The sequence below is a fragment of the Branchiostoma floridae genome, chromosome 3 (genome assembly GCF_000003815.2).
Source record: "Branchiostoma floridae strain S238N-H82 chromosome 3, Bfl_VNyyK, whole genome shotgun sequence".
Taxonomy (NCBI): Eukaryota; Metazoa; Chordata; class Leptocardii; order Amphioxiformes; family Branchiostomatidae; genus Branchiostoma; species Branchiostoma floridae.
In genome coordinates this window covers 2,439,826-2,467,128 of record NC_049981.1, presented here as the reverse complement: position 1 = coordinate 2,467,128, position 27,303 = coordinate 2,439,826, and the positions used below count along the sequence as shown (strand labels likewise).

At 45.3% G+C, this 27,303-nt stretch overlaps 1 protein-coding gene across 3 annotated transcripts; it reads right to left on the bottom strand.

Moving 5' to 3' along the window:
* Nucleotides 1-26,514, bottom strand: LOC118410907 (B-cell CLL/lymphoma 9 protein-like). Of its 3 annotated transcripts, none has more exons than XM_035812799.1 (16): nt 26,335-26,514; nt 19,871-19,977; nt 19,048-19,142; nt 14,903-15,011; nt 12,743-12,838; nt 12,214-12,268; nt 11,503-11,705; nt 10,773-10,952; nt 8,957-9,359; nt 8,557-8,699; nt 8,290-8,391; nt 7,010-7,716; nt 6,374-6,554; nt 5,948-6,328; nt 3,048-5,495; nt 1-2,809 (listed from the first exon to the last, which is right to left on the bottom strand). In XM_035812799.1, exons 1-16 carry the CDS (start codon nt 26,357-26,359, stop codon nt 2,105-2,107), a joined length of 5,940 nt encoding a protein of 1,979 aa, XP_035668692.1. In that variant the 5' UTR covers nt 26,360-26,514; the 3' UTR covers nt 1-2,104. The 3 variants fall into 3 exon arrangements, with proteins under 3 accessions (XP_035668692.1, XP_035668693.1, XP_035668690.1); XM_035812800.1 differs by having other exon boundaries at nt 5,948-6,232; XM_035812797.1 differs by having other exon boundaries at nt 5,948-6,554.
* Nucleotides 26,515-27,303: the final 789 nt, after the last annotated feature.

The following is a 27,303-nucleotide window of genomic DNA, read 5'->3' as shown; positions in this document are numbered from 1 at the left end:
TGAAGTGATATAAAGAGTTTTTATTGCTGAAGTTGAGCATATTTCCTCCAAGATATGTTGTATTTCTCTCAAAAGTTATACAGGATTTAAACAAGAACATTTTCAACATGAAAACAGTTTGTATGTAACACAACTTGTTCCCTATCATATATTGCAGATTTTCCGCTAGCTCTACATACAGACCTACACATGACCTACAGACTTTAGTACTAGTTAGGGGAACTTCCTGTCCCCCACCCCGCTGTACATAATCATCTCCTGTACCACAAAAGATAAAATGAACATTTACAACTCAAGAAAGTGACAAAAATAGAAAATATCTGCCCCAATGCAGAACAATGGTGTGATACCGTCAGCTGTGAATGCACAATGGTGTGAAACGTTCAGCTGCGAGCCAACTATGGTGTGATACCCTTAGCTGTGAGGCCACAGGTGTGATACCCTCAGCTGTGAGCCCACACTGGTGTGATACCCTCAACATTGAGCCCACACTGGTGTGACACCCTCAGCTGTGAGCCCACTCTGGTGTGATACCCACAAGTATTGCATAGACCTCCCTACCCTTGTCCCTGCTGTCAAGAAAGCCCCCCCCCCCCCCTCATGGTTTCACTCCATATGATCAAAGTTACAAAAGAAGGAACTATGCAGTGACTGGATGTAAGTGGTGCACTGATCAATGTAATCCACAGAAGGGGATCTGCAGTTACTGAAAATTAGCCTGTCTGCTACTGACAGCACCCCCCCTCAATTGAACACCCCCAAAATCTATGAATGTCCAGCTGACCTTCAAAAAACATTGTGCGAAATTTTGACCTTGACAATAACACTGATGGAGTAAAGAAGGGTAGAAGAATTTTTTTGCACCAAAAACATGTCTAAGGTTACCTTGAAATGTAGCCAGAGACCCAAAATGCATTTATGGTAGCCCAAATATGTGCCTATGGTGGCCCAAACATGCGTCTACAGTGGCTCCCAAATGACCAAATCACATGGGAAAACAAGCAAGCAGCAGTACTGGTAGAGTGTACGGTGAATCTAGTTGGCTGCAAGTTTTCCCCCCAGCTCTTTTATTCCTCTTGGCAACTTTTTATTCTAAAATGAACCATGGAATAAATTTGCATGACTTAATCATGTTGGTGGCACTGATCAAAACAAAAAGAATAAAAAAGAAACAACTGAACCAACTGGTTTAAAAATGCTGATAATCACTTCTCCAAACAGCTCCCTTATATGGCAGTGTACAGATTTTCCCCTCATTGAATACAGTAGAATTTGGCAATGATACATACATGTATATTCCATCATACAATATACCCACAAACCTACCCCTCCCAATCCATATATGGCACAGTTGATAGGACCTCGTAGAGGCCTGAAACGTCAGTACAAAGGCACCTTAAACAAAACCACCCGTACAACAAAAGGGCTCCGCCCCCGTGGCATCGCCAAAAACGGTCCCACTTATGAATCAACTGGACCCTCACATTGCTACAAAAGGTCTGGTGGCTGGAAAATTCCGAATTCAGCTGCATCTTCAGGAGGCCAAAAATCAAATGTGTCAAATTCATAGCCCGACCTGACCTGACCAATCACTTTACAAGTGTAATCTGAATCCTTTTCAGACCAGGTTTTTTCCTTAATGAGCAGTTTTCCTACAAATTTTCTACGTGTTTTTCATTTCAATTCACTCTCCAACAAAATGTGATATAGAAAAATGTTTTGAATTTGGTAAGTTTGGTAGTGTATGTTTTGAGTGTTTCTTCTAGAAAGTGTGTTCCTGTGAAGTGTGCTCCCCGGAAAGTATACTAAGATACAGATGACAGGTCAGGTCAAGTCTGTACATCACAACATCACAGTTGGCAGTACAGGACAGTGAAGAAGGGCTGCAGAGCCACACCACGGCCAGAGTACATGCAAAATGTACAACAAGGTACACATCTGGGCTGTAAAGGTCACAGGTCATAAGCAGAGCCATCTCACCCATCATGCCCTGCAAAACACATATGTACAAATATATCTCATGTCCTGCTCTCTATATTTTCACTGGATATGGCAACATTTCTCACCCTGCACCCCCCCCCCCCAACCACTTAATGGATCAGTCCTACTGTCCAGGGTAGCCTGAGTACCCATGGTTCATTGCAGGATACCCAGGGTTCATTGCTCTGACCCCAGCTTGCATCAGGTTCTCCTCGGAGAAAGAAATCCTCTTTTGAGGCTCCTGATTGGCCGAGAGGTTCGGGGCACTCATAGCGGGCTGCATCATGCCCGGGTGCGGCGCCCGCTCGGCAGGTTTCCCTGCGGGAAAATACTGCAGAGTTCTGGTTGGTGTTTCCGTTGGCAACACGAACCGTTGTGCCTTCCTAGTCTGCTGAATGTCCTGTACGGGAACGCCCATCCCAGCATCCCCCATCGGCCCCGGCGCTTTGAACATCAAACCCCCTGGCGACATTTGACCTCCTGACATTTGACCTCCCACCGACCCTTGACCTGCTGCCATGGCCCCATCTGCTGTGCTGTAGGGCGTGGTCATTCTTGGTCCTTGCATTGCACCATGGGACAGACCTGCAGGCATGCCAGACTTTTGCATGGCAGCATTTCCCATGGCATTGTGGGACTGCATCATCCTTCCCAACATGCTTTGCACTGCCTCTTGCGATCTCATCTCTTCCACCATTTGTCGTTGCCCTGGAAACGCCTCCATGTTGTTGCTAAGTGACTCTGCCATGGATCGCGGTGGACCGAGCATGTTCTGCAGGTTCTGTAGTGCTACTGACCTGTCCATCAAGCTCGCCTCCTCCAGACCGTCCTGCAGAAATACAACACAAACATAGGCTGTCAAGTTCCCTGCAATACTTCACACTCTTATGTGAACAATGAACATAAGGCACACCAAACAAACAGCTCAAACAGCCCTAGAAGTGCCATATAGCACCAAGTGAAGTGCTGATAGATAATTTAAAGCTCAAATAAACAATGTACTTTCTTATGAGTTGTAAACTGTTGTGGAATTTCAGTCATTTTTTGGCTGTTAAAAACCAACCCACCTGCAGCATCCCTGCCATCCGCTGTGCCACAAACCGGCTATCCCCGGCCGCCTGGGCCAGGTACCTCTCCTCCCCATACCTGCCTTCCCCTGGGTGGGGAAACCTACTGTCTAAGGAGGGGTGAGGGTGGGGATATCTCTCCCCAGGGTGGGGGTATCTCTGGTTGCCTTGCTGGGGGAACCTGCTGACCCCAGGATGTGGAAACCGGTTATCCCCAGGGTGGGGAAATCTGTTGTCCCCTGGGTGGGAAAACCTTTCCTCCCTAGGGTGGGGGAACCTTTCTGCTGGGTGGGGGAACCTGCTGTCTCCAGGGTGGGGAAACCTGCTGTCCCCTGGGTGGGGGATCCTATTTTCCCCAGGTTGGGGAAATCTCTCCCCAGGGTGGGGGAACCTGCTGTCCCCGGGGTGAGGATATCTTGCATCCATTACTTGTTGAGGCTCGCTGAATTGCATGTCCCCAGGGTGGGAGTATCTTGGATCCCCAGGGTGTGGGGGCTGGGAGTGCTGTGGGCTGGGAAACCTGTTCTGTGGTGGGGAGGGGGGCCCCCGTTTCTGGAAAGCCAGGGCGAACTCCGTGTTTGGTCCAATTTCCACAGGTGTCTGGGGTTCAAAGGTGGGCCTGGGCTGGGATGACACCATTGCTGCAGCGGGGGTGTCCTGTCTCATTCCGGGAGGTACCATTGCTGGTGAGGGGGTGTCTTGCCTCAGCCCAGCCATATAGCGTGCCTGCATCTGAACCAGTTGTGACTGGGAGTACATAATGTTCCCTCTCGACTGGTTCTCCAGGTCGCCACCTGGCGGACGGGCCAGGTACTGCGCTGCACGGCCCATCATATGGCGTTGCCCTGGTGATGGTTGCCGGGGGAAACCGCCCATCTGATGGCTGAACTGTCCTGACGAGGCCACTGACATCTGTGGTCCCATTGAACTTTGACCTAACATTGCACTTTGACCAGCCATCATTGCCAGCCTCTGACCTTGACTCATGGTGTCCAGTTGCTGTGGTTGCCTTGGCAACAAAGGTCGCATTGTTGTGGGGATGACCTGTGACCTCTCCGGCAACATGGTTTTGGGGATTTCTTGCCTCACCATGGTAACCACTGGGGAACTCTCCTGCCGCCTCATGGGCGACTTGACCTGCTGCATCATGGGAGAATTGCTAGGCATGCTGGGAGACTTGAGGACAGCGGGGGATTTGATGGGCACAGCAGGAGAGCTCGGAACACCACTGCCTGCTTCCTGAGGCATTGTGGGTGACCTCAGTCCTGGCGACTGCCTCTGTGGCATCATGGGAGATTTGACCTCTGAGGGTGACTTCAATGGCGGTGGAATCTTTGGCGACTTTTTCTCCATGGGCGACTTAAGCGGCTGAGCGAATGGCGAGCCCGGCGCGGGGGAGCGTAAAGACTGCACGGCCGGGGAGTTTGCCAGGGCTGGAGATGGCTGCCGCTTCAGTTTGGGGGAGGGCACCGGTGCTGGCGAGGACCCCTGCTGGGCAGATTGGGGAACTGCAGGTGACTTCACAGCTGGGGACATGGGCTTTGAATCTGCTGACCCTTGTCCTTTGACCTGTGCTGGGGATGACCCAGCAGGTGACACAGTTCTGTTTTCAGCAGCAGCGTGTGGAGACGCGACATTGTCGTTATCACCGCTGGCCAATGGCTTCACGCCGTTAGTCGGGGGAGGGGGAGCCTTGAACTTGGGCGCCATGGCAACAGAACCGTCCGAAGCCGAGGTCCCGGTTCGACTGGACACCGCGGCGGTTGTCATGGTAACAGTGGTGGAGCCGGAGGTCATGGCGTTAGTGGTGCTAATGGCGGTGGTTTTACTGAACGGCGCCTCGTCGAAGCCCGGCATGAACCTCTTGGAAAAGTGCTGCTCCAGCTGTTGCAGGGAGCTGGGGGCAAAGGTCGGCGGCTGGCTGGTAACGGCTGGACTGGATACTGTCTGGTTGGACAGCTGCTGGCTGGTAGAGGGCTGGTTCACTGAGGGTTGGGCAGTGGTAGACTGGTTGGAAGAAGGTTGCGTTGTTGTAGACAATTGCTGTTGGCCGGTTGTGGGCTCATTGGGAAGGTGGCTGGTTGTGGGCTGGTTGGGCATCTGGCTAGGCTGTCTGGAGTTGGGTTGTGAGTTCGAGGGCAGGCTGGTTTCAGGCTGGTTTGACTGCTGGCTGGACCGACCGTTATCTGGGGGGGTGCCTTCACTTCCCCCTGAACTCTGCCCCTTGACCCCCAGTGGCATCTGACCCTGTGGGCTGGCTGCAGAGTTGGGTGACATCATATCGCTGCCAGGTTGGTGTCGTTGCCGCGGGAACTCCATCAGCAGCCCTCCATCCGACCCATCCGGTGACATCATACCTGGTGATGTCATCGGTCCCTGCTGTGACATCATCAGACTCTGCTGTGACATCATCAATCTCTGCATGGCAGATTGTTGTGATGGGGAGACCTTGTTTGGATGTAAAAATCAAAACAAGAAACTGTCATGAGTCAGATTTATCAATCCAGTTTTTAAGTGTTCCAAAATTATTTTTCTCCAAGAACTATTGCTGGAGAGTTATACCAGAGGGTTCACAGATGACCTTCCATGATAAGATACAGAAGCTAAAGGGGGGTTATTACTATTAGGGCTATACAGATATAGAAACTGGTGTGTTATGCTGAAGGGAGTAACTAGCTGTATGGATATAGAAGCTGGTGTGTTGTGCAAAAGGCAAATACAGATAAATCCACATATAGACACTGGAATTTTATGTTGAAGGGAGCTTTATACGACTATACAGATACACATACAGATGCAGAAGCTGGTGTGTTGTTCTTAAGGGTTCTCATATCAGCCATACATATATAGACACAGAAGCTGGTGCACTACATAGTTATACCTGTTTAAGAGATACAAACCTGGGGGCGAGGGCGGTCCTGCATGGGGTACATGAAGCGTTGTGGGTGTCCGCCTGGGTGTGCAGCTGGGTGTCCTGTTGGGTGTCTAAATGGTGGTCGGGCTGGGTGTCTGGCTGGCTGCCCACCTGCATACTGCGGAAGCTGTTCCCGCTGGGCCGATAGCCGCGCCCTTTCCTGAAGCTGTTGGCTAATACTGAAGTTGGGGGAGGTGCCGTCCAGTGGCGCCCCCTGTGGCTGTGGTTGGGACTGCAGCATTGGATGTCTGTCCTGGGGTGCCCCCTGTGGCTGGGGCTGCAGAAGAGGATTTCTGTCCTGGGGCGCCCCCTGTGGCTGTGGCTGGGACTGCAGCATTGGATGTCTTTCCTGGGGCGCCCCCTGTGGCTGTGGCTGAGACTGCAGCATTGGATGTCTGTCCTGCGGCGCCCCCTGTGGCTGTGACTGCAGCAGTGTGTAGGGCTCACTGAATGAGGTAGAGAAGCCAGTTTGCTGTCGGTTTAACCGCGCCAGGTCCTGGTACGGTGGTGGCGGCTGCATAGTCTGCAAGGCCCCCTGGGAGTCTGGGGGGCCATCATAGTCCTGAGGTAAGAACTGTTGCGGACCAGGGTACCTAGAATGGAGGCAGGGGTAAAGCATTATGGGCTGAAAACAACTTGGACAATGCTGTTCCCCGCACACATTGAAAAATAAATTTTACAGGACAAATAAAGAAACTGACAACTTGAAACACTAGAGCGTATAAGTGTCTTTTACTAGCCATTCATTTTCAAAATGCTGAAATTTTGCCACTGTTCATAGGTTGCAGCTGCCTCTGTGTGCTCCACATTTTGTAGTCTGAGTTAAATGTTAAGCTAGTATGTATTTACAGCTAGCTGGTAAGTAAGAGAGTATGTGAAGGAGTAAGTGCTGATGAATGAGTAAGAGAGTGAATAAGTTAGTGTACCTCTGTACCCTGTACAGCCCTCCATCAATCAACGGAGTGAAAGAGTGAATGAGTGTACGCATAAAGAGTGTGTGAGTGAGTGTGAGTGACTGTGAGTCGGTGAATGAGTGTGAGTGAGTTACCTCTGTCCCCCATACGGCCCTCCACGCATCATCTGCTGCTCCAGCATCCGTTTCCGTTTCTCGCGGTAGAAACTCTCCTCCAGCCGTCGCCACTCGATCTGCGCAGCCGACATCTGATCATCGCCCAGCTGACCCGGCGAACCCATGCCCTCTGACCCCGGCGACCCCAGCCCCATCATGGCCACCTTGTGAGCTGCTGCACTCTGGGAAGGGTCGGTCCAACCCTGTGATGTCATCATGTTTGCTTGTGATGTCATCATTCCGTGCGGTGACATCATCTGATTGGGAGGTAGGTTGCCCGGGCTGGGCTGCTGCTGCATGTTGAGTCCCCCGGGGCCCACGGGTCGTGGTGGGCCGCCCGGCATCCCCCGCCCCAGGGGCTGCCCCTGTAGGCTGGCCAGGTCCAGCTGCTGCTGTGCTGCTAGGGAGTCACTAGGGGGCGCCGTCTGCGCCTGTTCAGGGAACAGCAGCTTGTGCATGCGCTGGATGGTCATCAGCCGCTCCTGGCGATGGCGAAGCTGCTCCGGTGTCAGGCCCTCCGTCCCCCCTGCCTCTAGGGAGGCGCTGCCCGGGTATGGTGGGGGTGGTTTGGAGGGTAGCTGTTGGGGCGGCGCTCCTCCCGGGCCCGCTGATGGGTTCAGTGCCAAGTCTGAACCATAACCCATCTGGCTGGCCTGCATCTGTTGCCATGGGTTACCGGACTGCACCTGGAAAAGGGAAGACACCTGTCAGCTGTATCCAACCTACACCTGATGCTAAGGTGTCTTGGGCCACCAAGCTGCACCTGATACAGCTGTTCCCATGGGTAACTGAGCTGCACCTGATACAGCTGTTCCCATGGGTAACCGAGCTGCACCTGATACAGCTGTTCCCATGGGTAACCGAGCTGCACCTAATACAGCTGTTCCCATGCGTCACCGAGCTGCACCTGATACAGTTGTTGCCATGGGTTACCGACCTACACCTGATACAGCTGTTGCCATGGGTTACCGACCTACACCTGATACAGCTGTTGCCATGGGTTACCAAATTAATAACCTGTTGCCAGGGGTTACCAAACTGATACAGCTGGTGCCATAAGTTCAACAAAGCTTTAAAAAAAACAAACCCCAAAGCACTGCCACTAAACAAAATGCTAGGCAGAAAACAGAAACAGACAACTACTGACAACAGTAGGAAATGTAGACATCATGAATAGAGTAATATGTTGACCAGTTTCAAAGTCATTAAGACATGATGAATGTAATTTTAACGAAGCTGAAATGAAAAAGTCCACGCACCTGTTCGCTGTGGCGCATGCGGCTGAGTCGCGCCCGAGTCACGTGCTCGATGTGGAACGCCACGATGGACTGCACACGTCCCTGCAGTACCGCCTCTGCAGCCTAGGGGGACAGAAGTATCGCGTTTTAGAAGAGACCATGTTACAGCAAACTCGAGCTGGATTACAGATCTGGTCCTGTCCATTGTCATATGGTTATGCCATGGTTGTTTGGGATACAACATTGCTCCCAGGTCTTATGTGTGACACAAAACTCCACAGTACTTGCCTTGTTTGCCAGCTCCGTGGAGAAGATGTAGGCATACTGCTGCTGTTTCTTCGCAGGGGGGTTCTGTAGAGGGGGGGCGTCAGCTGCAGGGGGCAGGCTGGAGGGGGGTGGTGCCAGAGGGGGGCCCATCAACTCGGGGGTTCCTGAAACATTTATACTTGTTGTCAAGGGTGGAACAACATTTGAGACATGCTTGGGCAGGACTCAAAAGTACTTTTTTCCTGACTTGCTGCATCACACATCATCAGGAACTCATTTGAATATAGTTTTCTTACTATTTCTTTTGGCAACTGCGGAATAACTACAGAATCCTCAGATCTTGCCACACTGTAACACAAAGTGTTACCTCAGAAGCGATGCATGATACTGATATTGTTTACAGGTGACAGAAACGGCTTACTTGTGTCGCCCTTGCTGGTGTCACTTTGTCCTGTCCCGCTGCTATCTCGCGAATCCGTCGACGTTTCCCGTTTCCTCTTCTTTCCTGAGGGTTTGAGCGGCGGCAGGTCAGAGCTGGACCAGTCAGAACTGGCTGTGTCCTCCTGAGACTGGCCAGAACCCGTTCTAAACTGGTTTGGACCGGTTTTGTCCTGGTTGGGACTGGTGGTATTCAGGTTGGGGCTGGTTACGTTGTGGCTGGGACCAGTTCTGTCTGGTTTGGGACTGGTTCTGTCCGGTTTGGGGCCTGTTCCATCCTGGGTGGGAACAGGTCTGAACTGGTTTGAACTGGTTCCATCTGCTTCCCTTTGAAGGGGCTCATCTTGGCCCGAGTTCTGCTCCGATTCAGATACATGGATGTCAGCCTGGGAAGGGGGAGAGCCAATGTGATTATCAGAACATGATTTGTCTTAAGGCTTTGAACTTTTCTAACATTCTTAGACACAGTTAGGCAACAACTGAATGCTTTTAGCAAGTAAGAGTCTACTGTGCAGGGATCCATATTCATGTTTGGGAATACAGTCAAACCTGCAGCTGTCCAAGACGACCACCTGGGGGACCGGAAAAAAACGGTCGATTTGGACAGGTGGTCGCTGAGAAGAGTATCGACTCAAAACATGCCCGATGCAAAGTATAAATGGTTTCCGTTGTGTTAAATGGCAAATAGCAAGCACACTGCACGCACGCAAAGAAGCGTTTTAAAGCTCAATATGTGTACACAAACGTTTTAGACAGTAAGGGACCTTTGATGCTGTCAGTTACCATACAAGCCTTTAAGCGCCGCTGTGTTCTTGATTGCCGTATTTGAAATAACTACGGTGCACCTTTCGAATTCGATGCCCGGTACGTCCCGATAGCGTACTCACCCACGGGTGAATTTACAGTACAGTTGGACACAAGCACTCACACAGATCTTTCTTAAAAAGGTTGAGCTACACAGATCTTTCTTAAAAAGTATAAGGCTATATACGTTTCACTTTATAATAATGATATAGATTTTTAAAAAAAAACTTCTGTAACAACTTAATTTGGATTTTCTTACGAAATTTCCTCCCATATTACAGTAGACTGCCCATTGACCCACCCATTGACCGCTGTCATCTTTATCTATTCTAAACATAACATCATAATGGCAGTCAAAATCCGACGCAAACTGGCCGATTCCGGCACAAAATCGCGCTAGTTATCATCAAAAATCAATTAAAACCTCAATTTTGAAAATGACGCGGTCGTTATGGGTCCCAATTTGGGCCGGTCGCGTTGGCCAGGTGGTCGTTGAGAAAAGGTTGCTTAATGCTTACGTCAATGGGGAAAAAAATCGGGACCGAGAAAAAGCGGTCGAATTGGCCAGGTGGTCGCTGAGAAGAGGTGGTCGCTCGGGCAGGTTTGACTGTAGGTGCAATGGTGCACCAAACCTAACAGAAAACATTTTGGATGCACAACATGAAATCATACCAGCAAAACCTAATTGCAAACCTTGCTGCCCCTCTTCAGAACATAAATCTGAAAAAATAACTTAAAAGATTCTAAACAAATACAACACAAAAGTCTTATTATTATTTTTCTGATACTTGAATGTGAGTGATACTTGAATGTCAAGAATATGCTGTATAATACTACTTACCGTACACAAACCTTTACAAATACATTTTTGTATCTAGCTGCACCTACAGTCTACAACTAGGTGCACAGTTCCACTTGTATAGATATGGGAGCACCTCTTGTGTGTACGCACGTACACAGTACTTTCAGCTTTGCTGCGTCATCAGTAAACATACCATGTTTTCTGGTGGGGCTACTGAGGCAGTGGAGGTTGCAGTACTGCTGGGAACCGTCAGGGGCCCTCGGTGTCTGGTAATGTTGTTACCATCATGTCTGGCAGGGTGGATGACTTGGTTCACCTCCTGCTCTTCCCTCCTCAAGAACTCGGCTGTCTCAAACCTCCTTCTGTCAGCGTCCTGTGGTGGGGAGGGGGTGAACAACAATCTTAACCCTTAACCTGTTTCTTTTAACCCCACAAACCTCCTTGTAGCATCCTGGGGATGGGAACATCTTAACTTAACCTCTTATCATAAATATAGCAGGACATGTACAGGTCTAAGGAGGGTCTTATTTAAGAGAGTCCCTCCAGTACCTGAGGGGGTTTCTTACCTGAGGAGGCTCTGAAGGGGTTTGCTGAGAGTCAGTACATGAAGGGATTCTCACTAGAGAGAGTCTCTCCGGTGTCTGAAGCATGGCCAACATCTGGGGCAGTAGCTGGGGCAGGGGGGTGTTACCGTGTGTGTGTTGCGTGTTTGTGTGTTTGTGTGGGGGGCGTGGGGGGGGGGGGGGGGTTGTGCCGGGGGTATGGGTGGGTGGGTGGGTGGGTGTATGTGGGTGGGTGGGTGCTTACCTGAGAGAGTCCCTCCAGTGTCTGAAGGATAAGAAGGATAAGCAGCAGCAGCAGCTGGGGGAGGGGGTGTTACCTGAGGGGGTTAGCTGAGAGGGGGTACCGAGGGGGGTTCTTACCTGAGACAGTCCCTCCAGTGTCTGAAGTGGCCCCAGGATAAGCGGCAGTAGCTGGCCATGCAGAAACTCGTAGAGCTCCTTCTCCTGGGGGTGGGACGACTTGCGGAACTTCTTGACGAAGGAGGTCCACTCCTTAAGATTGCTGCAGACACACTCCCACTTCTCCCCCTTCCTTCCGACTGTCTCTTTGTACAGCCGCAAGTCTGAGGAGAAACAAGTAGCTGTGTAAAAAGACCAAATCTGAAGGCAAGGATATTTACCAATATCCTACTACTACGAGGGACATAAAAGACCGGATATGTGCAGTTGGGCTTGACCTGGAGGTGTCAGAGGTCAATATGCAGATTTCATATTACCTGGAAGGGCCAAAGGTAAATATGCAGATAATATTACCAGTAGGGTCAGAAGTCAATGTACACATGACCTAGAAGGGTCAGAGGTAATATGCAGATTACACTGACCTGAAGGGGTCAGAGGTGGAAATGAGCACTGAACTCCAGAAGGGGGTGTTATGTTTATGACAGGTTATGTTTTAGGACATAAAAATGCAAACTCCTTCACATTATGATTAAGTACCCACTCGTTCCTCACACATTAAAAAAAACACTCAGTATTTTACTTATCTCCCAAAGTTCATAAAACATGACACCATAGTGGATACATGACATCGCTGAGGCTTCACAAAAACCATCCAGAGACTTTCCTACTCACCATCGAAGTACCAGTAGGTGTTCTTCAGACTGTCCTGGCCAATAGGAACGGCTCTCTGTGGGCATGGCAGACAACAACAGGTTAATACTGTAAACAGGCTTTCAGCAAGGATTCTCATAGGGGGTCCAAATTTCTTGGTGAGTCGTGGTAAATCGGGGACAACCTCCACCTTCCATGGTGCAGAGTTTTCAAGAATTTTAAGTTAAAATGGTGCATTCTAAGGTTATTCTAAGGAGCATTTAATTACTGTAAGGAGAGGTCACAGTAGAAGACTGCGACCACAAATTACCTAGTGGCATCAATGGTCAATCAGAATTTCATGCTTGTCAGAGGACCTGCTCCCCAGTGTAAGGATGTCTAGTGCGTCCAATTTCTTGTTATTTCAAGAAAAGTGTGACCAAATGATGCCTGGACGCATGCCTGTCTAAAAGCCTGACTTGAAGAACTGTACATTTCAGCATGTCAAAAATCTCAAGTACATTTCTTGTCTTGCTCAGTTTGTCTTGAAGAAAAAAGTGAAAGTGCTCACCATGTCTTCAGGGTCGTACGTCTCGTCCAGATACTCTGACAACTCGTCCACCTTCTGCTCGAACACGTGGTCCGCAACGCCCTTCAGGAACACCAGCTGTACATAACAACACATCCTGTTACTGTACTGAAACTGTGATGATGTACCGTAATACAGTTTGTAATTTGTTAACACCCTTCAAGTTAGTATCTGTAGACTGTCGTGACGAAACTTGTCCCATGCGTAGAAATATCTGTAGTACCAGAAAATAGTCCTATATATAGAAATATCTGTAGTTACTCGCCCCATACGCAGAAATATCTGTCCTCCCCAGAAACTTGTCCCACACAAGAAAACGTTGGACCAAAAACTTGTCCCATACATAGAAATATCTGGGGTACCAGAAACTTGTCCCATACACAGAAATATCTGGGGTACCAGAAACTTGTCCCATACACAGAAATATCTGGGGTACCAGAAACTTGTCCCATACACAGAAATATCTGGGGTACCAGAAACTTGTCCCATACACAGAAATATCTGGGGTACCAGAAACTTGTCCCATACACAGAAATATCTGGGGTACCAGAAACTTGTCCCATACACAGAAATATCTGTAGTTACTCGCCCCAAACGCAGAAATATCTGTCCTCCCCAGAAACTTGTCCCACACAAGAAAATGTTGGACCAGAAACTTGTCCCATACACAGAAATATCTGGGGTACCAGAAACTTGTCCCATACGCAGAAACACAGATGTCCTACCAGAAACTTGTCCTGTACCAGAAATATCTGTCCTACCCAGAAAAATTGGCAAAAATATCTGCCGTACAAGACACTTGTCTCATAACCAGAAGTATCTGTCCTACCCAAAAACTTGTCCCATATGCAGAAATATTTGTAGTGTAGTACCAAAAACTTATGCAGAAATATCTGCCATACCAGAAAGTTGTCCCATACATAGAAATATCTGTAGTAACGAAAACTTGTCCTGTACACACAGAAATATCTGTCCTCCCAAGAAACTTGTCAGATATGCAGAAATATCTGTCCTACCCAGAAACTTGTCCTGTACACAGAAATATCTACAGTAACAGAGACTTGTGTCCCATACACAAAAATACCTGTCATACCCAGAAAAGTGTCCCATAAGCTTTAATCCTTGCTGCACCCAGAAACTTGTCCCATACGCAGAAATACCTGTAGTACCCAGAAACCTGTCCCCGACGAGGAAACATCTATGATACCAGAAACTTGTTCCATTCCAGAAATACCTGTTGAACCCAGAAACTTGTCTCACATGCAGAAATATCTCTTGTCTCCAGAAACCTGTCCCATACGCAATAATGACTGCAGGGTACCTCTCGCAGATACAAGTGGCCGGACTATGCTCTAGACATGTCTCCAGCCGTAGGCTTCGAACCCTGCGCTTTGCCGTGGGCTGGAGAATCAGAGTCTGCTGATGTCAGCAGTTTCATTTCCCGTCTCAGACTTTTGCAATGCATAAACATCGCAAGGGGACCAGCTCAGCAGTCCAACATCACACACTTATCAGTATCATTTTGCCAGCAACTGAGACTATATTTGTAATGAATATGTTACACTGCGGGGACTGGCTCAGCTGTACCATGTCACATCTTAACGATATTCATTTCTCATCTCCTGCAGTTTCTGTAATGAATAAATTATACGCTGGGGGCGACTCAACAGCACCTTTTTCCTTCTTACTGACGTAGATTTATAATTACAAAAAATAGGAACAAGTTTGCCAATACAAAGTCTGCCTCTTACCAACACTAGTTTGTCTGGAAAAACTTCAGCAGATGACACATTCTGGGGACCAGCTCATCAGCATCAGGTCAGCTTCTTACCAACATTAGTTTGTTTGGCATTTCCACCCATGAAAGTGTAACAGCCCATATTGTTCACACTTTTAATACAGATTGAACAGTTAGTTTTTGCAATTGCCTGCAGTGGTTCATTGTTTTATTTCTCATTAATTGCTTTTCATAATCCATCTGGCATTTTTAGATATGTTGGGTTCTTACTCAAGTCAATATTTTTTTGTTTCTACTAATGTTTTCAAAGAGATGGCTTTTTAAATGTAAGCATTTTGCTTTTCACCCAAACTTCAATAAAGAAATGAAAACAAAAAACAAAATAACAACAACGCCGGACTCACCCGTTGGTAGGGGTCCATGTCTGCGTATGATGCGCCAGAAGCGAAGGGTTTCCATTGGCTGCCAGTCTCCGTCAGAACTCTCTTCACATCAGCCTCCCAACTGCCCAACCTGGAGGAACAAAGACAGCCATTGGTTAAACTGGATGTAACAGGCTCCCTGATTGGTTATGTCTGAAAGGACAGCCATTAGTCAGTCTGGATGTAACAAGGCACCTGATTAGTGGCACTCTGGTTGAAACCACCAAAGACAGCCATTGGTTACACTGGATGTATCAGGCTCCATGATTGGTTAAGCCACCAAATACAGCCACTGGTTTACCTGGATGTATCAGAACCACTGGTTGGTAAAATATTCAGTACTAAAAGAACCTTTTAATTTGCAAAAATCTTCATTAGGACATTAAAATAGTGCTATTGGTTGTGCATTAAGGGCTTTCTTTGCTCAAAGTCAAACAAAAAGAAAATATTACAAAGTAATTGATAATTCTCACAAAGTAGGTAAATCTTAGTAATCTGACATGGAAGCCACTATAAAATTAAACTTTGAATTAACAGATCTGAAATTTACCAAGCATGCATTACAAACAGTAACTGTCATGTTACATGTACATTACCAATATTGTTTACTGAATGAAACTGAACTTCTGAGACAGCCCCTATATGATCCCCCTCCTGCCAGACCTAATCTATGTGATGCACATATTGGTAGTTGTGGAAATTTCATGTTTTATAAATCCACAATCATTCTGAGGCATATAGAACTAAACAAAACGTTTCAGTGCGCAAAATACTTTTTTTTTTCAGCCAGATTGCTGAGGCGGCAACCTGAGTCATAAGCCAGTTTGTGCCATCAACATTTCAGGTTGTTCCACTTTCAAGTTATCATTTTCTTCAAGTCATTTACTAATCCATTATCTTTTCTTATGTTTTATCTTTTCAAGAAATGAATATAAAAGCTTATGCACAAAGGTGGGGGAAAAGTGGTATTAAAACTGCAAAATTTCAGGTTGCAATGAGCTACCTGAGTTTGAAATTAACCTATGCCAGGCAAAATCATTGAAAATGTGTTTGCATTAGCATGTGTGCAAGTGGGTATTTTGAGCACTGCGTTTCTTTGTATCCAGGGCTCGAAATACCACCTGTATATGCAGGTTAGTGCAGGTAAAATTGGAGCTGTGCAGGTATTTCTGGTGTCTACCTGCACCTAACCTGCACTGGTCCATGTTTTCTACATAAACGTCCTATAATGTAGCTGTATATAGTTTAGATTGTCATTAGCTGCATTGACTGTTACTACCTATAAAGTATAAAAGAAAAAATAGCAATGGTTCTTGAACTATTTTAGTATGATCTAAAATTCCTAAATTCAGAGTGGTGCAGGCAAAATTTGTCGGGTGCAGGTAATTTTCAATGTTACCTGCACCAGTGCAGGTATGCAGAAAAAAGTATTTCAAGCCCTGGTATCCCATGATTCCTGTGGAGGACTGGGCTCATAAATCCATATTTCTGTAGTTTGTATATTCTGTCACATGTTCTTGGCAAAAGGCTCGAACATGGCCAGGGCTCAAAATACTTTTTTCTGCAAACCCAGTACATAGACCAGTGCAGGTTAGGTGCAAGTAGACACTAGAAATACCTGCACAGCTCCAATTTTACCTGCACTAACTTGCATATGCAGGTGGTATTTCAAGCCCCGATGGCACATGTGATACATTTCTATATTCTGTCACATGTGGTAACAATAGGATAATAAAATACATTTCTATATTCTGTCTATATGTTGTAACAAATGGATAAAAAACACTCTTATGTATTCCCTTACTAACATATAATTATACATGATTCTGTAATCTTTCAGATAAAAACAAGTTATTCATAGTCTAATCCATCTTGTACAATCTAATGGCTCAAAATATCAACCTGCAAGCAACAATTTTTTATACATCGTGCAACAATATAGCAGCAATCTGAAACAATCTGCACAGTAATTCTTGATTATTTGATGATAACTTAATTATAGTGACTAATCAAATGCTAAATTTCATCATCTCAAAGTTATTTGATTGCTACAAGGCCAGCTAGAAAACGAATGTTCTCAAATTAAATGTCGTGAGCTACACCATATCCCCTGACCGCTAAAATTCCCGCGGCGCACATTAGTAACAGCGCGGTTTGGGCAGTATACCCTGGGGAGCCATTACGTGTGCCGGTCGATAACGGCACCTCATTAATATCCACTCCCCCACAAATTAACACCATCCGGTACCTAGCTCAGAAAGGTCTACATCCTGCCCTATGAACCCTGACCTATGACCTAAAACTAATATTTTCCATCTACATCTACAGCAAGGCCCCTCCTGTTGTATAACAGTCAAATCAGCTGATGCTTTACTTATCTAAATCAATCTTTTTCCTTCTTTTTTCTTGCAGGGCTGAAAATGGGTAGTAACGGGAGGTGCCCCAACACGGTACGCTTTTTCATGCGCTCAAACTCATGGCGCTCCATCGCTAGTTGCCTGAGAGTGGTCAAATTTTAATGACTGAATTTTTTACTCATAGATTTGAACAACATACTTGAATAAGAAATGCATTCATGTGGTTCATGAACCTTTCGCGCTGCGTGTTACAAGCGGCAAACACTGAGAGACAATTTCGTGTATGTAACCTTCCAATTTTGTGCTACGCTGGACAGTGTGCCTAACTCGGTACGCTTTTTTTATATTTTGCTCTCTTCAGAAGTAAGTGGTAAATCTAAGTACACAGAAAAAAATTAATAGTATGATATTTTAGCTTTCTTTTGACAATAAAATTGTGACTGTATGTACTTCTTGTCTCACATGAGGAAGGCTGTACCTAGAACAATCAAGCTGATGTTTTACGGGCAATGGGCTGAATGCACTGATTGTGAATGCCCGACTAAAAAAACTATTACGAAAAAACGACACCGCCAACATCAACAAAACTCTGTCTGATTATATGAAAATATCGTCTACATCTCTCTGTCAAGTTTTATTTTCATAGACAGCACGAATCATTTGTTACAGTCAAATAAATCTTTGGAGCGTTCTCTAGTCTGCCACCTTCACGGCCACACTCCCTTGGGAGTACAATGGTGGCAATGTTTATGTCGCTTGCTTTTGGTTGCTTTTCTACTCAACAAACATTTGAAGACCCATATTCATAGTGTTTTATGGAGCTTTATTTATGTGTATCATGGCAGTTGTGTGACTGCTTGGATGAGTTCGTATAGTTAGCGACACGAGCCGCCAATACGCAGAGGCCGGTGACCGCAGTGATTCAGCACTGTCAACATTACTGTTAGAATTCTGCTCTTAAAAAAACATGAATTAAATATGTTAAAGTATACTTGGAATGCAAATTAAAGTTGTGTGCATGGACTTGGTTTATTTACCTTTGTAATCAGCATAGTCAGTGGCAACAAACACGGTGTACTTATGGATAATAAGATCAGCAAAAAATCCGTACCGTCTTACGACGGGGACCGTCTTAGGGCGGCCCCCGTTACATACTGTAATTCCTGACTTTTTCAATGTACTTTTGTGTTCACAGTTTTCACGGTGATGACTATAACGTGAACTTATCATTACTGATAACAAATAATACAATATACTTTTTTATATGCACCTGCCACCACCGTGAACATTTAGTTCCGAGAACAAGTTAAATTTTCTCCGACCATGAAAGTTTGGTACCGAGAAGACAAGGTGAATTACAGTAATGTGCATTTTTGTGTATCACAGATTGTAGTTGTGCACCAAATTTGGCTTGGTGTATAATTCGTGTTGGGTAATATGCATGTACTCAATTGTTTTGGTACCATTGTACACTAATATACAGCATATTTTAGAACAGATGACAAAAACTTTGACTTCACCTTCTTTGGGTGCTTTTCAGTACCTGTGATGCAGAATTGCATAAACTCTGACCTTTGACATAAGCATCTTCTCACCTGATGTCAGTGCATGTGAGGATTAATTGCACGAACTCTGACCTATGACATATGCATCTTCTCACCTAATGTGAGGCTTTGCTGCATGAACTCTGACATATGACATTTGCATATTCTCACCTGATGTGAGGCATTATCGCACGAACTCTGACCTATGACCTATATATATTCTAACCTGATATCGGTGCGTGTGAAGAGGTATCGCAGCAGGCGAGCAAGAGTGTCGGCCAGGGGGGCGCTGTCACGCTGCCGCAGCTCCGCCTCCAGCCGCTGGAAACAACGTCAACAACAACAACAACGTAAACAACAATGGCATTAACACCATCAACAAGCCACAAACAATACTGTCACCTATACTGTATGCAACGATATAGCAAATTTAATCATGTAAAAAGGTCTGCCAATAACACTTTACTAAACCTAAAAATAACAATTTTTGATTTAATGACAATAGTTCAACAATAATAACAAGAGAACCTTGAAAATGATGAGAATGAAAACATACAGTAGTTCACTAATGTTACTAATATACACAGTTCTGCTTTTCATAAGTCAAACTATAGTATTAGCATCACCCCTTTTACAGGTGCTGAAATGGTTGCTCCCTGTAACAAGTCTGTGTATACGGGATGTGCCACTTTGTGTTGGTGGGGTCCACAGGGTATGCTGACTCTGGCATGTAACCGTAGCCTAAAGTAGTGTTTCATCATACACCTTGAAAAAGCCAAACAAGTTTTTCAAGTGGGTTGGGGTTTTGTTTGTGTGAAAAATTTGCAAATGAGAAACTTCTGCACAGAAAAATATACAAATTTTTCAAATTGTTTTTCAATTCATTGCAATTGAAACCTAAAAGTTTAAATAGGATGATATACATATTAAAAGTATCATAACATTTTTTGTTATCACTGCATTTTTATGTACCAATTCTTGTTCAATTTTCAGTGATTTGCAAATTTGACCAAACATAAACAAATAAATAAACAAACAAATAAACAAACCTGTGTGTTGATGTCAGCAAACCCAAGCTTTTGTCTGAACAGCCTGAGGAACTGGGCGACTTGGACTAGCTCCCAGGCTCCTCGCAAGTCCTGCCGAGCCTCTAGTTCTGTAAAACACAAGTACAGAATTATAACCCTAAACAGTCTGGCTTCCAGGCTAACTGTGCTAATAGACTAGCTCCCAGGCTCCTTGCAGGTCCTGCCGCGCCTCTGGTTCTGTATACAATTATAACCCAGAACAGTCTGGCTCCCAGGCTAACTGTGCTAATACTAATAGACTAGCTCCCAGGCTCCTCACACGTCCTGTTGCACCTCTGGTTCTGTAAAACATACATACACAATTATAACCCTAAAGTTTAAACAGTCAGGCAAATTGTATTAAGAGACTAGCTCCCAGGCTCCTTGCTGGTCTGCCTGTATGTGAGATGTTTGTATCTCTGTGACATTGGACATTTATACAATGTGAGTGAAACTGCTTGTGACGTCTGTCAATATATACTAGTCTACAACAGTGCAAAACATGATGAAGTGCTATAATATAAAGGTGGAAAAAATGATGATAACTGGAAAGGGAGTTCATACATCATGAAGGCAAGACATCCAGGTAATAAGCAGATATGCCACATAGCAGTTACCCAAGCAACTGGATGTGACTTTCGAAACGTCAGTGACACTCCAGTGCACCTTATGTTCACTTGCATCATTGCATGCACAAATACGTTCTGGATATGTGCTTCGTTACAAGTTACAGCCATGACAGGCTTTGTCACTCTGTGTATACTACAGGGAAGTCAGGAAATGGTCTCCATGTGGACAAGTTTCAAGGAGGACTTAGATAGTTGTATGCCAGAGCAGGATATTGTAGAATTCTTCTGCACAACCAGCTAGTGCTCACTTTGCTTATGTTTATTATTTTTGGAGGGTCTGCCAGAGCAGTTACTCCTCTAATGTTATGAGTAGAAGGAAGAGGAGTATTTGCAATTTTGGAGTTTGTCAAAGCCAGTAAATTTCTAGTGAGGCGAGAGTTTGGGGAAAATCCACTCCAGTCATGAACTATGCTGAAGGAGGGTATAGACTCTTTTGGGCTATAGCCTAGGCCTACAAATGTACTCTAAGATCAAAAATCGTAGAAAGCAAGGAAATGGCCCAATTAACTTGCAAATGCTACTTCTAAGCCATTTGATGGTACACATGTGGGATCACATTCTTAAGAAGTGTCTTGACTATGTAAATAAGGCAATATGTTAGGGACTGCATTGTAAGCAGCGCCACCTATACCTGCAGTGCAGAGTAGAACCAGAAGTATTGCCTGAGGAAGTTGACAGACGGTCACCAAAACATCAGCTCTTGTGTAACTCCTCTGTTGAGTTTACTTATAATTAAATAATATTCTAAACTGCAAGTTGTCAGAAATTTCCCTTTATCAAGTCAATGAAACTTTCTGCAAATCATAAAACCATTAATCATTTCTTCCCTACTCTTTCAGATATAAATTGATAACCTTTTATTAGCAAATAGAAGACATGAACATTATTACTGGTGTCCTCAATTCTATACTAATTTACATGAAATGCTAAACTACAATTAACAACAGCTATTGGTAAAGTAACAGGGCTTTTTTGGAGCTGTGCACCCAATTATTTTCTTAGGTTGTGTGTATAAGATATCAAAGTATACTAGTATATATCATATTCTTGACATCTAAGTGTTAGAAAGATAATAAAAATGTCTATCATGGTACTTGTTTAACTAATTTGATAGCTTGTAACTAAGTTTTATTACTAGGTTATTACTTCAATTTAAAGTGGTGCACTCAAAAAATTTTTGGTGCACCCAATTTCTTAAGCTGGGTGCACCAGTGCACCTAATCCCAAAATTGAATTTCGAGCCCTGAGTAAAAATTAGATATATGGTATGGTAATGTCATATTCCTGACTGTTTTAAAATATGACAAAAATAAGAAAATATGTTTGATTATCATACTTATGTGCTGCTTGCAACATCAAAAATTCATGTGGGTAATACTGTTAATGTACATGAGAGACATGTATATTATTAACATATTGTTCAAATGAACAGGTGCATACAAGCATCTAATTATACTATATCAAAAATTAATAGTAAAAATAGAAATGGATTCCCTTTGAAGGGTGCTCACACTAGTGCTGTGTACGTAAAACTTTGAACTGGAACTCGACTTGTAAAAATGTTTAAGTCCAAGTACAAAAACAACAAATGTTGCCAAAGTGTTCCACTTTACATGTTCCCCCTACCACTAGGTGACCCAGGTCCTGACTTGTGCTCCATTGGGGAGGTCAAGTGCCTTCTGAAGTCCGTCAAACCCAAGAAGGCATGCGGGCCCGACAGTTTACCTAACTGGATTCTTACTGAGTTCGCAGAGGACCTTGCTCCGATTGTGACCCACCTTTTCAACGCCTCATACGCAGAGGGGACAGTTCCTGTAGGCTGGAAGTCTGCAAACGTGGTCCCGGTGCCAAAATTTCCCGGTGCATGTCAAGCTCGTGACATGAGACCAGTGTCCCTCCTCTCAGTCTTAGCAAAGCTTCTAGAGAGATGCATCTTGAAAAGGCTGCTACCCTCCATCCAGTCAGTCATCAAGAACCAGTACGCCTATGCAAAGGGTTCGTCAACGACCCTGGCTCTTGTTCGCATGGTGCAAACGTGGCTGACAGCTGTGGACGCAAACAAGCCGACGCTCGTCAGAGCCATCTTCGCTGACATGAGTAAGGCGTTCGATCGCGTGGACCATGCTCTGCTTCTCCAGCGTGTCATTGACATTCACGTCAGCCCTCGTATGCAGAGATGGATTTTCAGCTTCTTACAGAACCGACGGCAGAGAGTGGTTATGGACGGGGAGAGCAGCTCCTGGCGCACCCTAACGTCAGGGGTGCCCCAGGGAGGAGTGCTGTCTCCGTACCTATTTCTGCTGTTCATGAGCACACGCTCCACCGTGTACAACGACACAATGGATGTTGGATATGCCGATGACGTTTCTCTGTCGAGGACTATTCCTGTGCCTTTAGCCGATCAGGATACAACTGTTGAAGAGGAGTCTACACATCTTAACTCCTGGGCAGAAGACAACAGGATGACGCTGAACGGTGGGAAGAGTTTACTTCTCCAGATCTGCTTCAGCAAATCTGCTCCGATTCCACCTATGATCACACTTGGAGGCCAACCAGTCCCATCCGTTGACTGTGCCAAGGGGCTAGGTTTCTACATGGACAAGAACCTCACCTTCGACGAACAGATCTCTGCAATGATCAGTAAAGCATCGCGCAGACTATATTATCTGCGTCTGTTGACGAAGCAAGGTACCAGTATAACGGACCTGATACAGATATACCTGTCACTTGTACGTCCAGTACTTGAGTATGGCCATGTGATACTGGTCGGGTGCAGTAAGGAGCAGGAACTGGCCATCGAGAGGGTACAGCGCCGGGCCCTGCGCATCATCTCCCTTGGAGGTAGACGCAGTGTGCCCGACTTGCCAACACTGAAGGTCAGACGGGAGGAGGCAGCGGTACAGCTGTTTGAACGCATGCTCAAGGAAGACCACCCCCTACATGACATGGTTCCACCCACAAGAACAGGGGCCACGGGACGCACACTTAGAAACTCTAGGACAATCAGTTTACCAAAAGCCCGTACTAAGAGACTCAGCAAGTCCTTCCTCCATAGCGCCATCCGTCTATACAACAAGAAGGTTACACAGTAGTGCTATTAACACTTGTTGTTAGCCATTCCTGTACTGCTTGTTAACTCGGTACCGTTTTCCAATACGTTGATTTTAATCTATTATGTATGTTATACAAATGTTAACTGGAATCTACAAGTCGTTGTTTGTATGCAGCTGTTGTTATTATGTGTTTTGTGTGGCTTTGGTAAGCCTGACGTGTGTAATAAGGTCAAAATTCGGGTGAATGTGTGTTTGCCCGCGAGAACCTTAATAAAATAAAACATTGAACATTGAACATTGAACAACTAAATGTCGGAAACCAAGTCCGGACATGCAAAAAGCAATCTTACTTATATACTATTTTTTGTTCTAAACCATCTACAACCTTCCATAGTAAGTGAAATTTGCACTGTAAAAAAGACAACAACATTTTGTGTTCATTACTGACCCTTTGTGTCAACTACTGACTTCAAATTTCAAATTTTCTGTTCAAACTTTAAAATCTCCAGTCAGATTGACATTTGTAACTTTTTTCAAACTTATCTGCATCATTTTTTCACATTTCTAGCGCTAATCAACAACGCCAAAGTAAGCCCTTACTTCTGGAAGTAAGACGGCCGTAGATTTCCGAATCGACCTTTGCGGTCGCAGATCTTCGGAGCTTAGCAGGGACTTTCAACAAACTTCAGTAACGATTCGAGCAAACCACCGAACGCGTTCTAAAGCACACTTTGGTTCACCGGAGAGTTGAATAAAATGGCGGGCAACTCAAGCGGCGGTGGGAAGTGCGCATATTTCAAGACGTCCTCACCTCGCAACAAAGTCGTATCCATACATTGTAAATATTGCTATGCAGTGTAACGAGGTAGACTCAACTCATAATGTAGAAAAATGACCGAAAACAGTGGCTTTCTTTTTAACATTATATCCCTGTAATTTGCTTGTATTTACGAGTCCAGACCCGATCCTGAATCCTGGCCTGAACCTGAATATGAGTTTAGATATGCAGCACTAGCTAACACGTTAATATAAGACTTCTCTCACTGGAGGCAATGTCTAAAAAAATATCAAAGAGTCCATCAGACTTAAAGCTTGTTGATGAGAGTTAGGGTCTATGAAGGTGTTTGGGGCAATATACTGTAAGAGACCAGTAGAAACAGTGGTCTAGTGGTTAGGATTTGGCGCTCTCACCACCAAGGCCTGGGTTCGATTCCTGGTGTGGGAGCTGAAGAGGTGAGTAGGAACAGTTTACTGGCTCTCGGGATTCAAACCTGTGCCGAACCCAGGCCACCAGCTCATAAACCCACTTGTACAAACTACATTCTACTACAAAATGATGTTCGTCTTCTAACTTATCTAGATTGCAGTATCTACATATTCGTTGTTCTAGAGGAGTGCGGTTATGTCTTCCGGTTTCGATGTGTAACTTGTGGCAACTGACTCGTAGTTTTGTGACGGCCGTCCTGTGCCGAATATTGTCAATATCCAGGTATTGTTCCACATTATAAGTGGACTTGAACAGTCTGTAAGACCTCAATTTGTTTTTAGCGGATCCACCTTTGTTGTCATTGTGTATCTCTCTTAAAAAAGTTTGAAAATAAATGTCTTTCAGACGCTGATTGATAGAATTGATAATTTGAGACGAATTTGTATTGTGCTGTAGAGGACAATATAGGGGCATGCTTTCTTTCAGTATCAGTATTGGAAATCTTGACATGTTTGCGGTGGTTTTATCTTTACTGTTTCTTCTTTATCGTGAATTTACAACGCTGTGAATATGTGTCTTATAAGTTGTCTACTGTGCACTACATAATCATTTAAACTGTGTGTCTAAAAACATCTTGAAAATCCCCATTCTCTTAATACTCCAGAAAAAAAACATCGAAAAATTAAATGAATCTACAGTTTAATGAATGTCAAATCTTCAAAATGAAATGAGTGACAACATTTCACCAAAAGTCACATGTAGACAAAAAAATAAACAAGTATACAACAAACTCAAACTTGGGTGGGGAAAGATGCATGCATTTGTGAACAAAAAATACCTGCAAGACAGAAAGTAAATTTGATAGGATATGATTGCAATATGACTATTGTTCTATATTGGTCAATATAGAATATCAAACTACATATCACTGATTATCACTGAAGAAGATGTTGGAGAAAAAAATGCAAAGTCAGACTCAAATAGGTGAAAGTTGTCCTGCAAATGAAAACAAAACAACCTAAAGAATCCCCCCTTACACACCCAAACAAACCAGTTTCTGCACAAACTGTTTAGTGGGAAGAATCCCAAACAGAATGGACGCGTGTTACTAATCAGCTCTATGATGTGTTTGTGTGTGTGAATGTGTGACACACGTTTGTGTAAACTATACAGTGGGAGGGGTGAGTGTGAATGGAGAAGGGGGAGGGGGGCGTTTGCATATCTATACAGAAGGTATCAAACTGTAGTAAACAGAGGCGGCCAGAGCTACACACCCCGGGTTTTGGGGAGCGATTCCGACGGGTTGGAGGCCGTTAATAGCCGACTGGAGCGGCGATGTTTGCGTGGTTTGTAGCGTGTAGGGTCTGTTTACCTCTCACATGACGCGATCACGTAAACACGGAGCCAGTTCCACCACAGCGACGATCTCATGCAAGCATGCAGACCGTCTGAGCTCGGACCAACATGGCACCCACCCTCCCTTCACCCCTCCCCCTGCGCATCTCTTCGGCCCTCCGCGCGACCCCCGCCGCCCACACGCCGCGCACGGCACCTCACCTGCATTCTTCCGGGCTCTCGGCATCCTCTGGCGCGGCTGTATCACGACAGGGCGGGGAAAGAAGCGCGAAAGGCCGAGATTTCCGCCATTCTGGACACGGCCAACATCGAAGGTTGCTGATCACGTAGGTCAACTTCGCCTCACGTGACCCGCTACACGCCCCCTGATTGGTCCGCTGGGACGGCGATTTGGCGGGATCCATGCAAGGGAATGCTGAGAAGTAGTAGTGTGAGAGCGTCGTAAATCTTCACGACAGGAGGATAATTTAGTGCCAAATTTGATTACCGATTGAAAAAATAGTCCAAAATCTATAGGATTTTAGATCTTAAGTACTGAATTTGAAGTGCTGGATCATGAACCGTTCAAATCAAAATACTGTGATATCAGTGACTGGGAATTAAAAACTATAATTGATGATTGAGCCCTATCATACTGTGTTAAACTGTTTAACCAACACAGTATGATAGGGCTCAATCATCAATTATAGTTTTTACTTACAATATATAAACATGGAAATGATGACATTGTGAGGTACACCAAGAAAGCCTGCGTACTTAGAAACGCAATTCTGAATCTGTAGTTAGGAATTGACTTGAGCTGCTTTTGGGGAAGGGGAATTAATCTTAGAGAAATACAAGTGGGACTGACAAGTAACTCAGTACAAACTCTAACTTCTTCCATCGCGTGTAAAGATCAGAGAGCAAGGGTTCATACCCAAACGCATTTTTGACGTGTTGTGAAAAATTATTGTCATTCTCTTAGGTCAAATGATTATATGGCCCTTTGGGAAAGAAACCTGACAAGACCGCGCAGGTTTCTGACTGTGCATCTCCGAGGCTGCAGTTCATATCATAGTTGATAGAGGGCGCTGTTGCACTGCAACATTTTGTCAGAAATCCCATTTCAGATTCCAGGTCAATATGGTTTTGCTGTTTCATCTCAGAATTCAGCCCAGCAAAACGGCCATT

Bases quoted from the DNA above. Each gene is read 5' to 3' on its own strand.
- LOC118410907 (XM_035812797.1), bottom strand. From the start codon at position 26,359: ATGCCGAGAGCCCGGAAGAATGCAG. The intron at 12,269-12,742 runs GTGAGCACTTTC...CCATGCCCACAG, and splicing joins CGTACGACCCTGAAGACATG to AGAGCCGTTCCTATTGGCCA. The intron at 10,953-11,502 runs GTAAGAACCCCC...TCCCCACCACAG, and splicing joins CACTGGAGGGACTGTCTCAG to GACGCTGACAGAAGGAGGTT.